The sequence below is a fragment of the Heterocephalus glaber genome, unplaced genomic scaffold (assembly GCF_053883595.1).
Source record: "Heterocephalus glaber isolate CG9 unplaced genomic scaffold, H.glaber_assembly_v1.0 deba00001531, whole genome shotgun sequence".
Taxonomy (NCBI): Eukaryota; Metazoa; Chordata; class Mammalia; order Rodentia; family Bathyergidae; genus Heterocephalus; species Heterocephalus glaber.
This window is the reverse complement of record NW_028258329.1, coordinates 18,687,633-18,703,454: the sequence shown is the minus strand read 5'-3', so window position 1 is coordinate 18,703,454 and position 15,822 is coordinate 18,687,633. Positions and strand designations below refer to the sequence as shown.

Genomic DNA, 15,822 nt, shown 5'->3' with positions numbered 1-15,822 from the left:
GGTCTCCAGGACCCCCAGTCTCCTCTAGGGTCCTGGGCTAGCAGGCAATGTCAGCAGCGGTCCAAGTTCTATCAGCCACAGCTTCCAGGTGTCATCCCACCAGGAACGTCCTCCTTTCAAAGCAATTCTCTTTTTTCTTTCTTCCTTTGGGGTACAGGGGATGGAACCCAGGACCTCTTGCATGCTCGGCTCACTCTGCCCAGAGCCACACCCCCAGCCCTTGGAGGTGGTCAGTAAGGGACAGGAACCAGCAAGGTGAGGCAGAAGTAGAAGGAAAGGAGAGGAAGGGGTCTGGCTGGTTTGCCTAAAGTACTGTCCCGGCCTCTGAGGTGCTTGGTCCTCCTGGGCCTGGAGAGCCACAGCTGGGCCCTGCTGGGCCTGGGCTTGTGGAAAGGATGGGGCCACACCATGGCAACTTGGGAGTGTGGAAACAAACTGCTGTTTATCCAGGCGACACATGGGCCCACCCAGGGCACTGACAAGAGGCTTAGTGTTATGGTCCCCAAGGTACCGTTCTCCTTGCTGGCTCTGTGGCCTGCAAGTCCAGGCCCTTTGGGCTGGGCGGTTTGTTGCTGTGTCCTCCATTCTGGGAGTGGCTGCCCAGATAGAAGCCTCTTCAGAATCCCCAGGTGGCTGTGTGGCTGTCACTTCTGGAAATTCTCTCTTTGGAGCAGCACAGAGTACCTTCGAAGCCGGGTCCACTCATGGTTGTTCATCACTTGAGGTCTCTTTAGCTTCTGGAAGCTGAGGGCCATAGAACCAGAGGTGAGAGGCGCTTCCCTACCTCCTGTTCCCCAGCCTAGTGCAGACCAGGGCCGTCCTGTGCTAAGAGAGAAACTCTGAAGGTGACAACTGCTTCATCTCAGGGTCCTCAGGGCGGGCCCAGCCAGGTACAGTGGCACCCAGTCAGCCTTTGCTGAGGGAACAACAGGCCAGGGTTGGAGACTAGGAGGTACTTGTGGATAGGCAGGTTGGGGACTGAAGAAGAAAGGCCCATTTGCAAACAAAAGCAGGTCTGCACACGTGATAGACTATTACTCAGCCTTCAAAAGGAAGGAGATTCTGACTCATGCTAGCACAGGACGGATCCTGAGGACCTGATGCTGCCTGAGTGAATCCAGTCACAAGGGACAAGGGCCACAGGCCACTTATCTGAAATGTTTGGGTTCAGTCTTCTACAAATCAGAGCTTAAAGATATCAAATAAAAACATGTTTGGCCCAGAACAAGCCAAGACTATGTCTCACTGTGCATGCAGATTGGCAACTTCAGCTGGGTCTGGGGTTCCAGGGGAGCTGAGGGTAGGGCTGGGGGTGCACTACTGTCCAGGTTTCCACCCTGGGCAATGGAGTGCTGTCAGGGCAAATAGCAAAAGGGATGCTTTGCGGAGAAAGACAAGGATTGTAGCTTTGGGTTTGTTTTTTGAGACACTGCATGTGAGTCATCTACGTGGACACAAGAAAATTCTAACTTAGAAAGCAATCTATGCTGGGTTTGCTGGTGCACACCTGTGATCTCAGCACTTGAGAGGCTGAGGCACAAAGATCACTGTGTATTTGAGGCCAACCTGGACTACATAGTGAGATCTGGTCTCAAAATCCTCCCCCCCCCAAAAAAAAGAAAGAAAAGACAAAAAATCAACAGACTGGGCATGGTGGTGCACTCTAGGAAGCTGAGACAGGAGGATCGCAAGTTCCTGCTCAGCTGGGCAACTCAGTGACTTACTGAGACCCTGTCTAGAAAGGAGAGAGAGAGAGAGAGAGAGAGAGAGAGAGAGAGAGAGAGAGAGAGAGAGAGAGAGAGAAAGAGAGAGAGAGAGAGAGAGAAAGACAGGCTGGAGATACAGTTCTGTGTGAAGACTGGGGTTCAATCCCTAATACTGCAAAAAAATAAAAAAGTAATCCATACATTGTTTCTTTAAAAATATACATTGTTTCCTAAAAAATACTCATTGTAGGCCTACAATGAGAATCAAAGTTTCTAATCTCACATCCTCATTTTCTGTTCCCAAAACAACCATAACCAACAGCTGCTTTCGTATCCTTTAACATTTTTCCACTCAAGCACAATGTAAAAAAGGTACATGGAAGTGTGCAACACATTGCTGTGCACCCTGCTTTTTTCACTTAGAATCTACCCCCCAGCCACCCGTGGGCAGCGCTCACTATTTCTGACACACGGGGTTCCAGGACTGTGCTGGGTCGTCAGGCTGCAGTGCACTCCCTGGCGTGTGAGCGTCTTGTCTGCATGGGCTGGCGGGCAGGCTAGACGGCAGCGTGCTGCAGTTCAAACCCTGCTCCTTCCCACATAAGCTGCCATCCTGGGAGGGGCAATCAGACCCCTGTGAGCCTCAGCTTTCTCACTGTGTAGTGCTGCTGCTGCTGCTGCCGCCGCTGCCGCCACCGCCAATGATAAAGGTGCTGCACGCCTATAATCCCAGCATTTGGGAGGCTGAGGCAGGAGGATGGTGAGCTCCAGGTCAGTCTGGGCTACACAGTAAGTTCAAGGTAAATCTGGATCTTGTTCAGTCCTCATCATCATCCTGCAAAGCACTTAGCATGGCACCTGGTGCATAGTAAGTGCACAATAACGCTTAACCAGTTATAATAGTATGAACACTGCTGGTGATAAATGGAAGTGAAATTGCTGGGTTGAGAGGTCAGCACAACACGGCATCGGAACTAGAGACTAAAAAGGCGACCATGAACAGCTCATGGAGGATAAGGGTGATTTCTGAAGCGTGACGCTGGAGGGCAGGAGGGCTTTTTCTGTGGCTCTAGCAATAAATAGTCGCTGGCGTTTACAGAGTGCCCGGCAAGGTCCAGTGTTCAAAGGTCAGTGGACTATGCCCCAGGCACCCGCTAGAGGGCACCAGAGTCAGGCCCTCTCTCCACCAACCCACGGCGGTTTCCAGAGCTCGCTGCGCCCGGGTTCTGACGCTGTGTAAGGCGGCGGCTCTCAGCCAAGCCGCCGCTCAGTTCCAACTACGAGACGCTTGGCACTTGTGTTTGGCTAAACAAGCAATCAGAATGACTTCAATCCAAAGCCTAACTGGAAAAATTACTCGCGACAGTATTGACAAAGAAGTCTTAGAAAAGGAGGACCTCCGCAGAAGAGAGAACCCAGGGCCAGCCGCAGAAGAGGAGAGATTTACCATACTGGATGCATACCCGAAAGGTTGATTTTAATCCTTCATCCCCAAGTTATACTAACACGGAGCTATTAATTTTTTGTCCCTGCTTCCACAGCCAGTGTGGGAAGGGGTACGCTGTGGGAGGCCTTGGGTTGGGGCACCCTTCGAGTGCTTTCTAGTGCGCTGCGGCAATGGCGCAAAGTGCGGGTGCGCGTGTATGCCAGAGAGACAGCGGCCCAGGACCAGTGAGAAGGGAGAGGGCGCATCTGCAAGTCCCCGCGAAGCTCGCGTGAGGTCTGCCACCTGCAAGTCACTTTGGGAGAGGCTCGTCCGTCCCTTGTTTCTCAGGAACAGCAAAGGAAAGTTAGGACAGGCACCGAGGGGTGGTCCGGAAGGGGTCCAAATACCTACCGCTCCTCCCCCACCTCGATGAAGATGTCACCTGCAGCCACACACAGCTTGCTGCCCTGGACAAGGGAGCCGTGTGCTGTGTGGACAGGGACTGTTGGGTCACCCCGGATCTGCCTTCTGGGCCGCTTCCCATGGGCTGTTCCGCTTTCGATGGGAAGTTCCAGTGCTGATTTGTGAAAGCAGTGTGGACGGACTATGGCAAGTTTGGAACTTTGACTCTGTCACCACATGAACCCTTACAGTTCTACCTAGTTTCAGGGCCACTGGAAAGTATTTCAGACACAAGGAGTGAACAGGAAAAAATAAATACATGTAAGAGCCGGGAACTAATGCCTTTGGACTGGTATGGGGCGGGGGGAGTCAAATATTAATGCTGCCGTTTGTGTGCACGCTGCAGTGGTTCTCAGAGCTGCTGGCTGGTGGGACCCGTCTACGATGGCAAGTTGGGAATATGTGGGAAAGCCCTGGACACCGGGCCTCAGAGCAAGCAGGACAAGAGCAGCCTTCTTTGAATCTATTATTTCCTGATTTATTTCTAGGGCCCAAACCAGAAAGCATGATTCAAACACTGTGCTCAGGACCAAGGAAATGGGATCCCTGAGGTCAGCAGCAGGCTGGGCCTGTCCCCCGCCACAGGCAGGTCCCCACCAGCCCTCAGCTTTCCTGTGTGCCACGGGCGCCAAGCCTGCCCTAGCGCCGGCGCCCGGCTCCCCCCCCCCCCTTCCCTGCAGAAGCTTCCTGGAGGTGGCGCTGTGCCCCCACCACCTACAGGGACCCTTCCGGGGAGGGGTGGCAGCGGCCTGGGCCCTGAGCTGTGGGGTTGAGGAGGTAGAAGAGTCCCTTCTATTCCCTGTGGGGGGCCAGGATGGGCCTCAGTGTTTCAGAGTGGGGGTCAGAGAAGAAAGCATGGCCTCCTTATCCGAGCAGTCCAACCAGAGGAGTGACGCCGGTTACATACGATGTAGAATACTGCGCTGTCCCTGAGCACAGTGGCGCACCCGAGTCCCAGCAACTGGGAGGCTGAGATGCGAGGATTGCAAGTTTGAGCCCAGCCCGGGCAACTCAGGGAGACCATGTCTCAAAAGAAAAAGAAAAAAAAAGGTGGGAGAGACTGGGGATGTAGCTGAATTTGGAAGTCCTGGGTTCAATCCCCAGTACCACCAAAAACAAAAATCAAAACCTATATTTACAAATGCTGCAGTTTGGATGCTGAATGTTCCCCGAAAGCCCATGTGTTAAAGTTTGGTCTTCAGCCTGCTCTGGAGAGTTGGTGGGAACTTTTTTTTGTGTGTGGGAACTTTTATGAGGCAAGGCTGGGAGGGAGGTCCTGAGGTCATGCCTGGCCCCTTTCTCGTCCTCTTTTTGCTTCCAGGTCATCTGGGAAGCGGTCTCGAGATGTTACGTGATCCTGTCCCAATGTGCTCCTCCTACCGGCCCAAAGCAATGGTCCTACCAACCCCGGGCGGAAATCTCCAGCTAACCTTTCAGTTTATACATTTATTATCTCGTTTTTCCTTAGAGGGACATGAAGCTGACGAACAACAAAAATGTTTTTCTCAAAATTAAAAAGTCATTAAATTATATCCTGGAGTGACATAAAGTCAGATTGCTGGTGGTTTCTAATGGTAGGATTATGGGCTATTTAAGTTTCCTCTTTGCATTTTCCTGTTTCCCAAATTTCTGCAAGTATTTGTATCTGATAACAGAAATTATGCATACAGCATTTTCACTCTTCTGTTAAGGTAGTAGCTCTACCCTGGAGACCTTTTCCATGGGCTGAGATCGGGCTGAGCAGGTCCACTCTGCTGAGGGGGACAAATGTCAGTCTAGGCCAGGAAAAGGAGGGGCTTGGACCAGAATAGAAGAAATGGAAACCAGCTCACCTGACCAGCAGTTCTCAGGCCCCAGTGAGGGCCCCGGGAAATCCCAGGCCATGGTCCTGGTCCAGAGAGGTCTTCCCGGAGCATGGCGAACCTCAGGCCCTTGACTTATTTTTCACATTATTTTAAATCTATTCTCCAGAAAAATGCATATTTTTGGTAGAAAAGTTGCATATAGAGAAAACACAAGGAAAAACCACCACACATACTTCCATCACCCAAACTAACCAACATTCCCATTGTTGTACACATTTCCCATCTTCTCTTTTAACTCAAAATCAGGATTATATTGTAAATAATATTTGATAAACTTTCATCTTTTTATTTTTATTTTAAATAAAATAGGTTTGTTGAGACAGAGTCTCGCTATGTAATTCAGGCTGGCCTTGGATTCACAGCAATTCTCCTGCCTCAGCCTCTTGAGTGCTGGGATTACAGGTGTGGGCCACCACACCTGGCATTATTTTGAAAATTTTCAAACCTACAGAAATGAACCTTCACCTAGATTCACCAGTTGTTAATGTTTTATCTCTCTCCCCATAAATATTTTCCTAGATTTCACCATCTGTTAAATTTTAACTGTGTCTATAAATATTTTCCCAGGCCACTTGAAAAGAAGTTGTAAATTTGGGAACAAAAGGTTGTCCTAATTAAAAAAAGAAAGAAAGAAGTTGTAGACATTATGATACTTTCTCCTAAATTCTTCAGCTGTGTCTAAGAGGAAGTCATCAAGGGCTAGAATAGAAAGCCCCCACGTGAAGAATAGCCCAGGCTTGTCCGAAAATCTTTACTAGGGGGCGGTCTCCTTCTCCGACTTCTCTCTGCCGCCCCCCAGGACTCAGGAGACAGACTTCTCTCCCGAGGAACGAGCCAGCTTCCTCCCGGCAGCCTGGCACCACGTAGGAAGGGCATAACTGTAGCAGCTCGGAGGGCGGGGGGTGCAGCTCGGTGGCAGAGCGCTTGCTTAGCTTGCTCAAGGCCTGGGTTCCATCCCCAGTACCCTTCCCCTCCAAAGGAAAGGAAAGGAGAGGAGGGGAGGGGAGGAGAGAAGCGGAAGGGAGAGGAGACAGGTTAAATGCTGAGCTGCAAAGCAAAGATGATCTGTGCTGCCACCTAGTGGTGATATCTAGAATTCCCCCAGGTATTTTGTTTTTGAGGCAGGGTCTCCCTGTGTAGTCTAGGCTGGCCTTGCCCTCACTATGCAGTCCAGGCTGGCCTCGAACTCGTGATGACCCTCCGTGCGCCTCCACATCGGGCTCCCCCAGGCATTTTGGATTAACAAGGAGGGATCTTTGCCCTATCCACCATTTATTAAGAAACTGGGGATTTAGCTCAGTGGCACTGCACCTGCCTTGCAAGTGCAAGGTCCTGAGTTCGATCCCAGGTACTGGGGAAAAAAAGAAAAAGAAAAAAGAAACCACCCTGTGCCTGCCACTTTCTGTGTGTTATCATGCAAATCCCCAGCAGCTCATTGTGAGATGGATTAGGAGAAACCTGGCTGCTCCAAGATGACTGAGGCCAGATCATTGTACTGGCCTGGCAGGGGGACAGAAAGCAAGCAAGCTTTGGGGGTAAGGGGGAGCAGGGAGAGGAGATGTCTGTCTATGCATGACCATTGTCGAGGTCAGTGGTGGTGAACATTTTAGAGCTTCCAATGATACAAACAGCCCGCTGTGGCATGCGTGCCATAGGTTTGCCATCACTGGTCTAGGTGATGGGTAAAGGAAAGTGTCTCAGACCAGCAGTGGCAAACTTTTTGATAGAAGGCCAGAGAATGAATAAGTCAGCTGTACAGGTCATGTGGTCTTTGTTGCCACTCTTCATCTCTGCTGTTGTAGCATATAGCAGCCATAATGACAGTGAACAAAGGGGCAGGATTATGTTTGAATAAAACTTTATTTACAAGGGGCTGGGGTCTGCCCTGGTGGCTCAGCAACTTGCCTCGCATGTGCAAGGTTGTGGTTTCAATCCCCAGCACCAAAACCAAACCAAAACAATCTCATTTTCAAAACTGGGCAGTGGGTCAAATACGATCACAGTTTGCCAACCCCTGTCCTAACCCCTGCCTACGAATCTAAATATCCTTTTGAAAAAATGAATCAAGAAAATAAAAGAGAAAATATGGTTGCAAGGAGAAGACATTCAGCTGAAGCCTTCCTTTCCTGCCAGCCTGAATGACTCCTTTCCTGCCCGTCTGTATGGGAAATGGAGGTAGAAAACATAGCGGGTAGGTGAAATGCCCAAGGGACCTTACGACAAAGCAAACTCCTGTCTCCACCCCAGACACAACCTGAGTCCTGGGAGGAGTTAGAGGTTGAAATCCTTACCTCTTCCGGAGCATAAGTTCGCATCTTTTCTCCAGTGGCAACACCATGTTCTCTGTTGAGTCCTCTTGGGGAATGGTATGATTTTGGGAAACATTTTCCAGAAGTGGGTAGGCCTCAAAATTAAAACAGAAAACAGAATTCCGGGTGTCCTTGGCATCACTGGTGGGCTCTTCACCTGGAGGGTCGCCTGTGAGGAACAAAAGCTCCGTGCTCTGAGCAACTGTGGTCTGGGTGGCTGGGACACGGGTTGAGGTGGGCAGGGCCCGCTTGGCCCAGTGGAGGGGACTCCAGGAAGACCTTGCCAGCCCTTGATCAGAGACCCCTGTGAGGACTGGGCTTTGGCATCCTCTGGCCTGTGGGGGAGAGGACATGCTAGGGAGGGGGCCGGTCGGGTCACTGTGCTCCACAGAGGGCTGGCCAGTCAGCAGGCCCTCAGTCTGGGTAGGTCACATTCCCCTTCCTTACCATAGAGCAGGAAGCAAGGGTGGTGTAAAGATACAACAAACAGCGGCTTCCAGGGGACCGCCAGGTGGGGGGCTCTGGGGGGAGCGAAGGCACAGATGGCTTCAGCCTTGGCCACGTCCATGAGGTTCACAGAGCCGTTCCTGGCAAAGATCAGCACCTGGGACACACAGAGGCGGCAAGTGGGGACCCTACTGGTCTTGGTCCCCCACGGATGGCAGAGCATAGATGCCACCCCAGCGGGAGTGACAGAAGCAGCTAGACAAAACACACGGGCACAGGGGGGCATGGGTGTGTGCTGGCCCACCTGCCTGATGCAGGGCTGGCTTCTCCCCACAGGTCTTGCAGCCTCCTGTGCCCAGCTCCTGGGCTCCTGACATCCCTCATCCCATGTCCCCCACCGAGGTTTGAGGTGGCCCCTCCTGCCCGGGCTCTGTCTTCTCCATGATCCTGAGACCCTCCTGCTGCACAGCACTACCGGTCCCTCACGCAGCAGGTCTTGTCACCCTCTCCACTCCCACCTCCTGTCACCTGTCCCCTCCTGGGACACTTGATGCCACTAGGAGGCGTGTGGTTCTCTTCCACATGGAACCTGCTTGCCTCCTTGCCAACTTGCAAGACCCCGTCGGGGCTCTCCTTGGGGTCCCTTTCAGTCACTTCGTGAGCCCATGTTCCTGCTCACCTCATGACTAGGAGACTTCCTGCCACCCACGTTGGCCGCCCTTCACTTGCTAACTGGCTGGTGAGCTCTGAGCAGACACTTACCGTGGGCTCTCTTGGCGCCACCCCTGGTGTCCTCCAGGCCTTGGCGCTCTGCAAGGCCACCCAGGGATCATAGCTGTGTCACTGTCAGCGAGTGCCCCCTCCTCCATCACTCTACTCTCCGGGCTGTGCTGTGGGAGGTGCATGCACTCTCTGCACCTGGTCTCCCTGTGCCCCTGCACCCACCCCTCCTGCTCCATGCCCCAGAGATCAGATGCTGGGCAGCCTGACCCCTGCCTCATGGAGCTCCTCCTTGGCTCCCTGGCGAAGCTCAGCCGTCACTTTTCCTCCCCACGCCAGGTCAAGTTGGGAGACTCTCTCTGGCCTGCGCCTCCACTGCAGAATCCTTTCCTTTGTCCTAGGGCAGCTGCCTGCTGACAGGTCTGTCTCTCCGAATGAACTGTGAGCTCCATGCACACAGGGACTTCTTTTAATTTGTTTGGTTTTGGTGCCAGGGATTGAATGCAGGCCCTTGCACTGGCTCCTCCACTGAGCTGCACCCCAGCCCTGGGCATTTTCTTTTCTGTCTGCTACCCCAAAGCCTCTCCTATCCCCAGCACACAGCAGGCTGGCAACAGATTACTTTTTTCTTCACAGAGCCGGGGATCAAACCCACACTTGTGTGTGCTAGGCAAGGGCTTTACCTCTAAGCTACATCTCTAGTCCAACACATGAGTATTTTTTTGAAGGAAACATGAACACATTTGAAGAAGAGGAATGTGAAGTGTGTGGCACCTACCATGCCAGGCAAGGTGGAGACGGGGGCCACTGTACAGATGGCTTCATCCAGGTGCTTCACAGGTCTGCAGGACAAAAAACCCACAATTCTCTCCCCTAAGAGTTTCAAAATTTTACCATCCTCTCTTGGGACTCATCCTGGGGAAACTCTGGGCATGTGCACCAGGAGATATGTAGCAAAAAGTAGCAGCTGCCCAAATATCCACTGGCAGGAGGATGCTGAAGTGGTTGTGGCATATGATACAATGAAAATAAAAGACCCGAGCTGCAGTAGCCAACACATATAACTCTTCTTTTTTTTGGCTACCGGGGATTGAACTCAGGACCTTCTGCTTTTAAGGCAGGCAATGGAACCACGGAGCTAAATCCCCGGCCCACCTCTAACTCTTATAACAATGTTGCAAGACAAGTTATAACAAATATAGCTGACAAACAAGTTGGTGGATATATAGAAGAACAAGTTTTCACTTACAAGTTGCCTAAATATGCATGGCCAAACAGTAAGTGGTTTAGAAATGCAGTTGCACATATGTGGTTAATTCTTGTGGCTGTTTTTTTTTGTACCAGAGATCGAACTCAGGACCTTGAGCTTGTGAGGCAGGCGGCGGAACCACTGAGCTAAATCCCCAGCCCCCGTATGTGGTTAATTCTTAAAGGAAATCAAAAGGATGATGAATTTCGGAAAATGATGTGACAGATTTAAAAAAAACATTGACCATATTTGTCAGTGGCTCCCATCTACAGGCAGAGTCCATTTTCTCACTACTTGAATGTGGGGATGGCGGTGGGATGTGGGTTGCCCCATGGGACATTAGCAGAAGTCACATGAGCAGAGGCTGGAAAGGCATTTGTGCATGGGGGCTGCCTCTCCTTTGCTGCAGGGTATACCTAGACTAGTGTGTGAGAAGCCCAGGGTGAGGCCAGAGGAACAGAGCCCAGGTGCCCCCTGACCCAGCCCTGCAGGCAGAGGGGAGAGCCCAGCTGCTGACTTGTAGAGTCAGGGCTCACAAGGACTGCTTTCTTAAGACACTAAGTTTTGGGAGGGTTTGGGTTCTGCAGCAATAGATGATTAACACCCTATGGGGAGGAGCTAGGAGGCGGAGATTGGGGGACACACAGGGAGGGAGTCTCAATGGAACTGGGGACGATCAGTTTCCAGTGGGCAAGGGGAGTTCATCTCATTATTCTTTTGACACACACGCGCGCACACACACACACACACACACACACACAGAGGATATAATTCATTTGCATGCATAAAGTCTTTTTAAACATTAAAAACTGATGAAAGGTTATGCTGGCAGACATAAGTCTTTTCTTGGTCCTGTGGCACATGGAAGATGTCACATATGCCATGATACAGTCTTAGAAAAACATGTCATCCACATGACACGGCGATGGGAGCAACTCAGCAGGGCAGTGGTGACCACAGGGAAAGTGGCCACTAGTTGGAGGACTGCCTGTCTTTCCTGTGGAATAGCGTCCTCTGAGTCCTCTATCTGGCAGGTCATGGGCCCCATCTGCCCTCCAGCCACCCACCTGGTCACGAGCACCCTGCTGGTGGGTCCCTGTGTGCCACTGGCTGTCACCAGGTGGAGGGAAGCATTGGTGCACAGCACCACACATTTCACTTGGGATTTCACTGGACCCTCCGGATACAGGTTCCGTCCTTTGTGGACCAAGAAGTACTTTAGGAAGTGAATGCTTTGGCAGAAACACCCTTGAGGAAGGGCGATGACCCCTAGGGGGAACCCTGCAGAGAGAAATCACACAGGCTGGTCAGGAAGGGGTGTCTTGGGGTGGCAGCTATAGGCACTGGCTCTGTGGGCAGCAAGTAGTGAGGGACCAGGGGGAGGGCAGAGCCAAGCCAACAGGGCCTCTGGCAGCGAAACCAGTATCCCAGTGCCCAGCAAGCTCTGAGGAGGAGCTGCGGAGGGATGAACTAGGCCTTCAGAGGGCTCAGGGCCAGCAGGTGAAGGAGGGAGGCTGGGCTAGCCAGGGCTGACCGCTGGCTGAGCTGGGGCTGCAAAGGTGTGCAGCTGCTGGGTGCATTCAGCAGAGGATGTGCATGTGTGTGTAGGTGAACATTTACCGCACTGGAAAGATGAAACGAAGCTGTGTGAAGGGCTTGGGAGGTGGCAAACCACAGCTTCACCAGGCCCTTTGTAGGTCTGGTGGGAGGGACCCACCACCGGGCTGATTCATTTCAGGGAAGCAGATGCCACTGACTCTGGCACCTGCAAACCTAGGCCTGGGCTGGACTCCAGCAAGGAGCTGCCTGCTCCAACTGTTATTAGTCGGCTCCAGGGCCAGAGAACTCCTGCCCACCGACTGACCGAGTGGAGGGGGAGATGGAGAAAGAAAACTTGCTTATGGTAAGAGCCCAGGACTGGAGGAGGAGGGCAGAGCTGGCAGGCTCTCCTGTGGTGGAAGACACTTCAGCACTGGGTGTCATCAGAAGGGCAGTGGTGGCACTCAGCACCTGGCACAGCACCATGAACATGGCACACACTCTCCAGTACTTGGCCGTCCGTACAAGCGCCGGCACATATTACATTGGTAAGTGTTTGTCATGGTTTCTATCTAGATGGCTCCCAAAGCCTCATGCATTCTCAGGCGGGGCTTTGGGAAGGTGAAGGATCATGATGAATTCCCAGAGCCTTGGGAATTCCTGCTCCATGCCACAGCCAGAGGCCCAGCAAGGGCTGGGGAAGGTATTGGAGGCTCACCTTCGGCCACGTCCCATAGCGTAAGTGCCCCGTCCTCACATGCCAGCACGAGGTAGGAAGAGGAGCAGCTGAGCCGCGAGGCTGCAATGGGTGCAGCACAGGGCCACACGCCCTCGGGGTCTGGGGGGAGGACACCGCTTACCAGGCCACCCCAGGCCCTGCCCTGCCCGCCTGCACCCAGATGACCTGCAGCCCAGCCACACTGCCCTCCTGATGTTCAGGGCCTGGGTGCCAGGAGCCCCATCTGCACACACTCACCACCTGGCTCCTCTCCCTGTATGCTGCTTGCCCTCCTTGGGGCGGGTAACGTCCCAGCTACCAGTAAACCACTTCCCAGAGAGACACAGCACCAAGTGCCTTGCGGGCTCCGTTTAGTTTAATGCACCAAAGAGTTGTATGAAGTAAGCCCTATTAGTACCCTGCACCCCATTTTACAGATGGGAGACTGAGGCAGGACAAGGAGTCACTTGCCCAAGGCCACATGGCCAGTCAGTAGAGTAGTGGAGACTTGGAGCCAGGCTGCCTAGGGAGGGTGGAAGGAAGGAAATTCCTTGTGAATGTGTACCATGACTTTTGGTACAGCACTCGAGTGCACAGCTCCAGGCCTTGACACAGGGAGCACGTGTCTGTGGAGTGAATGAATGGAGAGCAAAGCACCTACATTTTCGTGGTGCCCATCCATGCCAAAGGACCTTCGCATAGGGAAACTCTGTCCTCCTCACTTCACAGCAGAGAGTGTGGCCTAACTACTTAGATCTGTGTTCCAGGCGAGAAGCCAAGCTGGAGTGTGGAGTGACTGGCCTGGCCACACACTTCACAGATGGACGCGCAGGGTCTGGCGCTGGCCTGGTAGGTGGAGCCCACACTCCTGTCACCTTAGCTGCTGTGTGGGCCCTAGGACATGACTCTGGGCTTTGTCCCTCTTGGCCTGTCACACTAGTTCAGGCCATAGCTCAGCTGCAGAGCCCCCACTTCTGCCTGCCCAGCTCTGGCTCCTAGAAGTGACACTGTTGCATCTCAGTCACACATGTCCATCTCATCACAAGAGGACCTGTTCTCAGCCCCAAGCTCAGGAAGCTCCCATCTCAGGGAAAAGTACCGGCTTTGTCCTTCAGAGTTCGGTTCAGCAAATAGAGGAAGAAGTTGTGGCTTCCAGTCCAGTGTATGCCCAGGACGAAGGCCACCCCTGGGGAAGAGAAGAGCAGTGTGATGTGACTCACCTGGGTGGCCTTCAGTCCACATGAAGGAGGAAGTGGCTGGAAGTTGAAAGCTGGTTTTTTTGGACCGAGGATGGAACTCAGGACCTCATGCTTTTGAGGTAGGCAGCAGCACCACTGAGATAAATCCCCGGCCCAGTTGAAAGCTGTTTATTAAGACAGTGAGCTTCCAGGAAGGGGGACCGGGCACCCCCAGGGCTGCTCCTGGAAGATGGTGCCAGGCTTCATTATCAGAGATTTTGGGCTCAGGCCCAGATCCAAACAGCAACTGTTAAGCCACTTCCTTGACCTGATGTCCCCTCCCACTAGCAGGGTTGGCTTGGGTCACCTCTCAGGGGAGCAGCCTAGGGGATCTCCCTGAGGTGACTCCTTGACCAGGACAACAATCTGGGTACATGCATTTACCTGAGGGGCTCCTGGCTTCTGCTGGTGTCGTGGTGATGCAACTTGGAAGGAGGAAGTGGAATGTGGTGGTGCTGGGAAGGAAAAATAGACAGTCAGTGTCATGCAGGCTCCTTGGCCAGAAGGGATACTGGGAGGGTCCCTGTTCTGGACCAGAAACAGACAGCTAGAGTGGATCTTCCTAGAGGCCTGGGGCTTCGAGGTAATAGCTTTTCAGCTGCTGGCCCTAGTGGGACATGCAGACCTGGGATACTATTGAGGGTGGCACTGTGAAGTCACTCCTAGGCCAGTGTGGCACAGGGCAGAGGTTCTGCTGGAGTAGGGCCCCTGAGGGAGAGGCCCCTCTATCCTGGGAAGACCCCTGAATGAATGGGTGGACTTGGGTGATCTGCCTAAATGCTCCCTATCTCAAGGGCCATATACCCAGTGGTATGCTGAGAAGCTGGGTGTCATGGCTGAAATAGAAAGCGTTTGCCAGACTCATGTAGGAGTGTTCGGGGATGGGACCTAGAGAAGTGACTGGACAATGAGGGTCCTAACTGCATCAATAGATTCATCTGCTGAGTTCACAGCAGGATGGACTACTAGGAGGTGGGACACAGTTGGAGGAAGAAGGTCACTGGGAGGGTGCCCTTAAAAGGTGTATCTTGTCCGCAGCCCCTTCCCCTCTCTGGCTCTTTCCCTCTCTGCTTATTTTTTTTGGTACTGGGGATCGAACTTGGGTCCTTGCGCTTGCGCAGCAGGCGGTGAAAACACTGAGCTAAATCCCCGGCCCCATCCCTCTCTGCTTCTTAGCTGTCATGAGCTCAGCAGCTTTCCTTGCCACACTCTTCCACCATTATGTCCTTCCTTATTTCAGACCACAGCAATGGAATCAGTGTACCATGGACTGAACCTTCTGAAACCATGGGTCAAACCGAACCTTTCTTTTTTTTATTGTTTTTTTTGTTTTGTTCTGTTTGTTTTTGAGACAGGGTCTCACTGTGCAGTCCAGGCTGGCCTTGAACTCAGTATGTAGTCCAGGCTGGCCTTGAGCTCATGATGATCCTCCTGCCTCAGCCTCTAGAGAGCTGGGAGTAGAGGTGTGGACCACCACACCTGGCATCTTTCCTTCTTTCCTTCTTCAAGTTGCTATTCTCTACCATTTTGGTGCAGTGACGAAAACCGGTCCAATGCATTGGGTCTTAAAGGACTTGATATGTAGAGCTTGCAGATTTTCATGATTCAAATACTTCCATAAGAGACTATTAACAGCATTGTAATGACTGGCTTTCAAAAATCCCTAAATACTGTATCTCACTAAGCTGAAGGGGCCAGGCTACAGTGCATCACTGAGGCTGGGTAGGCGTCCAGCCCAGTAACAGGGAGTTGTGGTTAGGACTTGGTCTTCAGACTCTGTGTCCCAAAGTGAGGAAGTTCAAGATCCATCTGACAGCAAGATGAGAGGTTTCATTCCTTGTGTGATAGTGAGAACATTACTGGGACCCACAGCAGCTGTGAGGAGAGCTTATTTGGAAAACCACCTCCACCAGAGATACTTCCAAGACTGGATGTGGTTTTTACCATCATGGTGTGGGTTACTGAGGCCTAACTGCTGACTAATGTATTATAATACATTAAAGTTTTGTCTGTAATCCCAGTTGGGAGGATGGGGCAAGAGGATTGCAAGTTCAAGGCCAGCCTGGGCAATTTAGCACGATTCTGTATCAGAATAAAATAAAAAGGGGCAGGAGTGTGGCTCCATGATATATAGTGCTTGCCT

The 15,822-nt window shown here is 52.3% G+C and overlaps 1 protein-coding gene and 1 long non-coding RNA gene across 7 annotated transcripts in view; one reads left to right on the top strand and one right to left on the bottom strand.

Moving 5' to 3' along the window:
* Window positions 1-416: 416 nt before the first annotated feature.
* Window positions 417-15,822, bottom strand: part of Wdr93 (WD repeat domain 93) — a 48,010-nt gene continuing 32,604 nt past the window's right edge. For 2 of the 5 annotated variants that reach the window (XM_004852773.4, XM_087188382.1), the window contains 8 exons: window positions 14,064-14,134; window positions 13,541-13,627; window positions 12,442-12,561; window positions 11,252-11,465; window positions 9,714-9,777; window positions 8,216-8,372; window positions 7,751-7,937; window positions 417-744 (listed from right to left, as the gene is read on the bottom strand). In XM_004852773.4, the coding sequence (XP_004852830.1) occupies window positions 645-744; window positions 7,751-7,937; window positions 8,216-8,372; window positions 9,714-9,777; window positions 11,252-11,465; window positions 12,442-12,561; window positions 13,541-13,627; window positions 14,064-14,134 (1,000 nt within the window). In that variant the 3' untranslated portion in view covers window positions 417-644. Of the gene's footprint in view, window positions 745-5,426; window positions 5,555-7,300; window positions 7,618-7,750; window positions 7,938-8,215; window positions 8,373-9,713; window positions 9,778-11,251; window positions 11,466-12,441; window positions 12,562-13,540; window positions 13,628-14,063; window positions 14,135-15,822 lie in introns of those variants that run through there. The other 3 variants (XR_015441762.1, XM_087188383.1, XM_087188384.1) reach the window with 3 other exon arrangements.
* Window positions 2,760-5,143, top strand: LOC110350747 (uncharacterized). 2 transcript variants are annotated; one of them, XR_015441764.1, is made up of 3 exons: window positions 2,760-3,855; window positions 4,083-4,179; window positions 4,916-5,143. It is a non-coding gene; the product is annotated as an uncharacterized LOC110350747 (long non-coding RNA). The 2 variants fall into 2 exon arrangements; XR_015441763.1 differs by having other exon boundaries at window positions 2,778-3,176.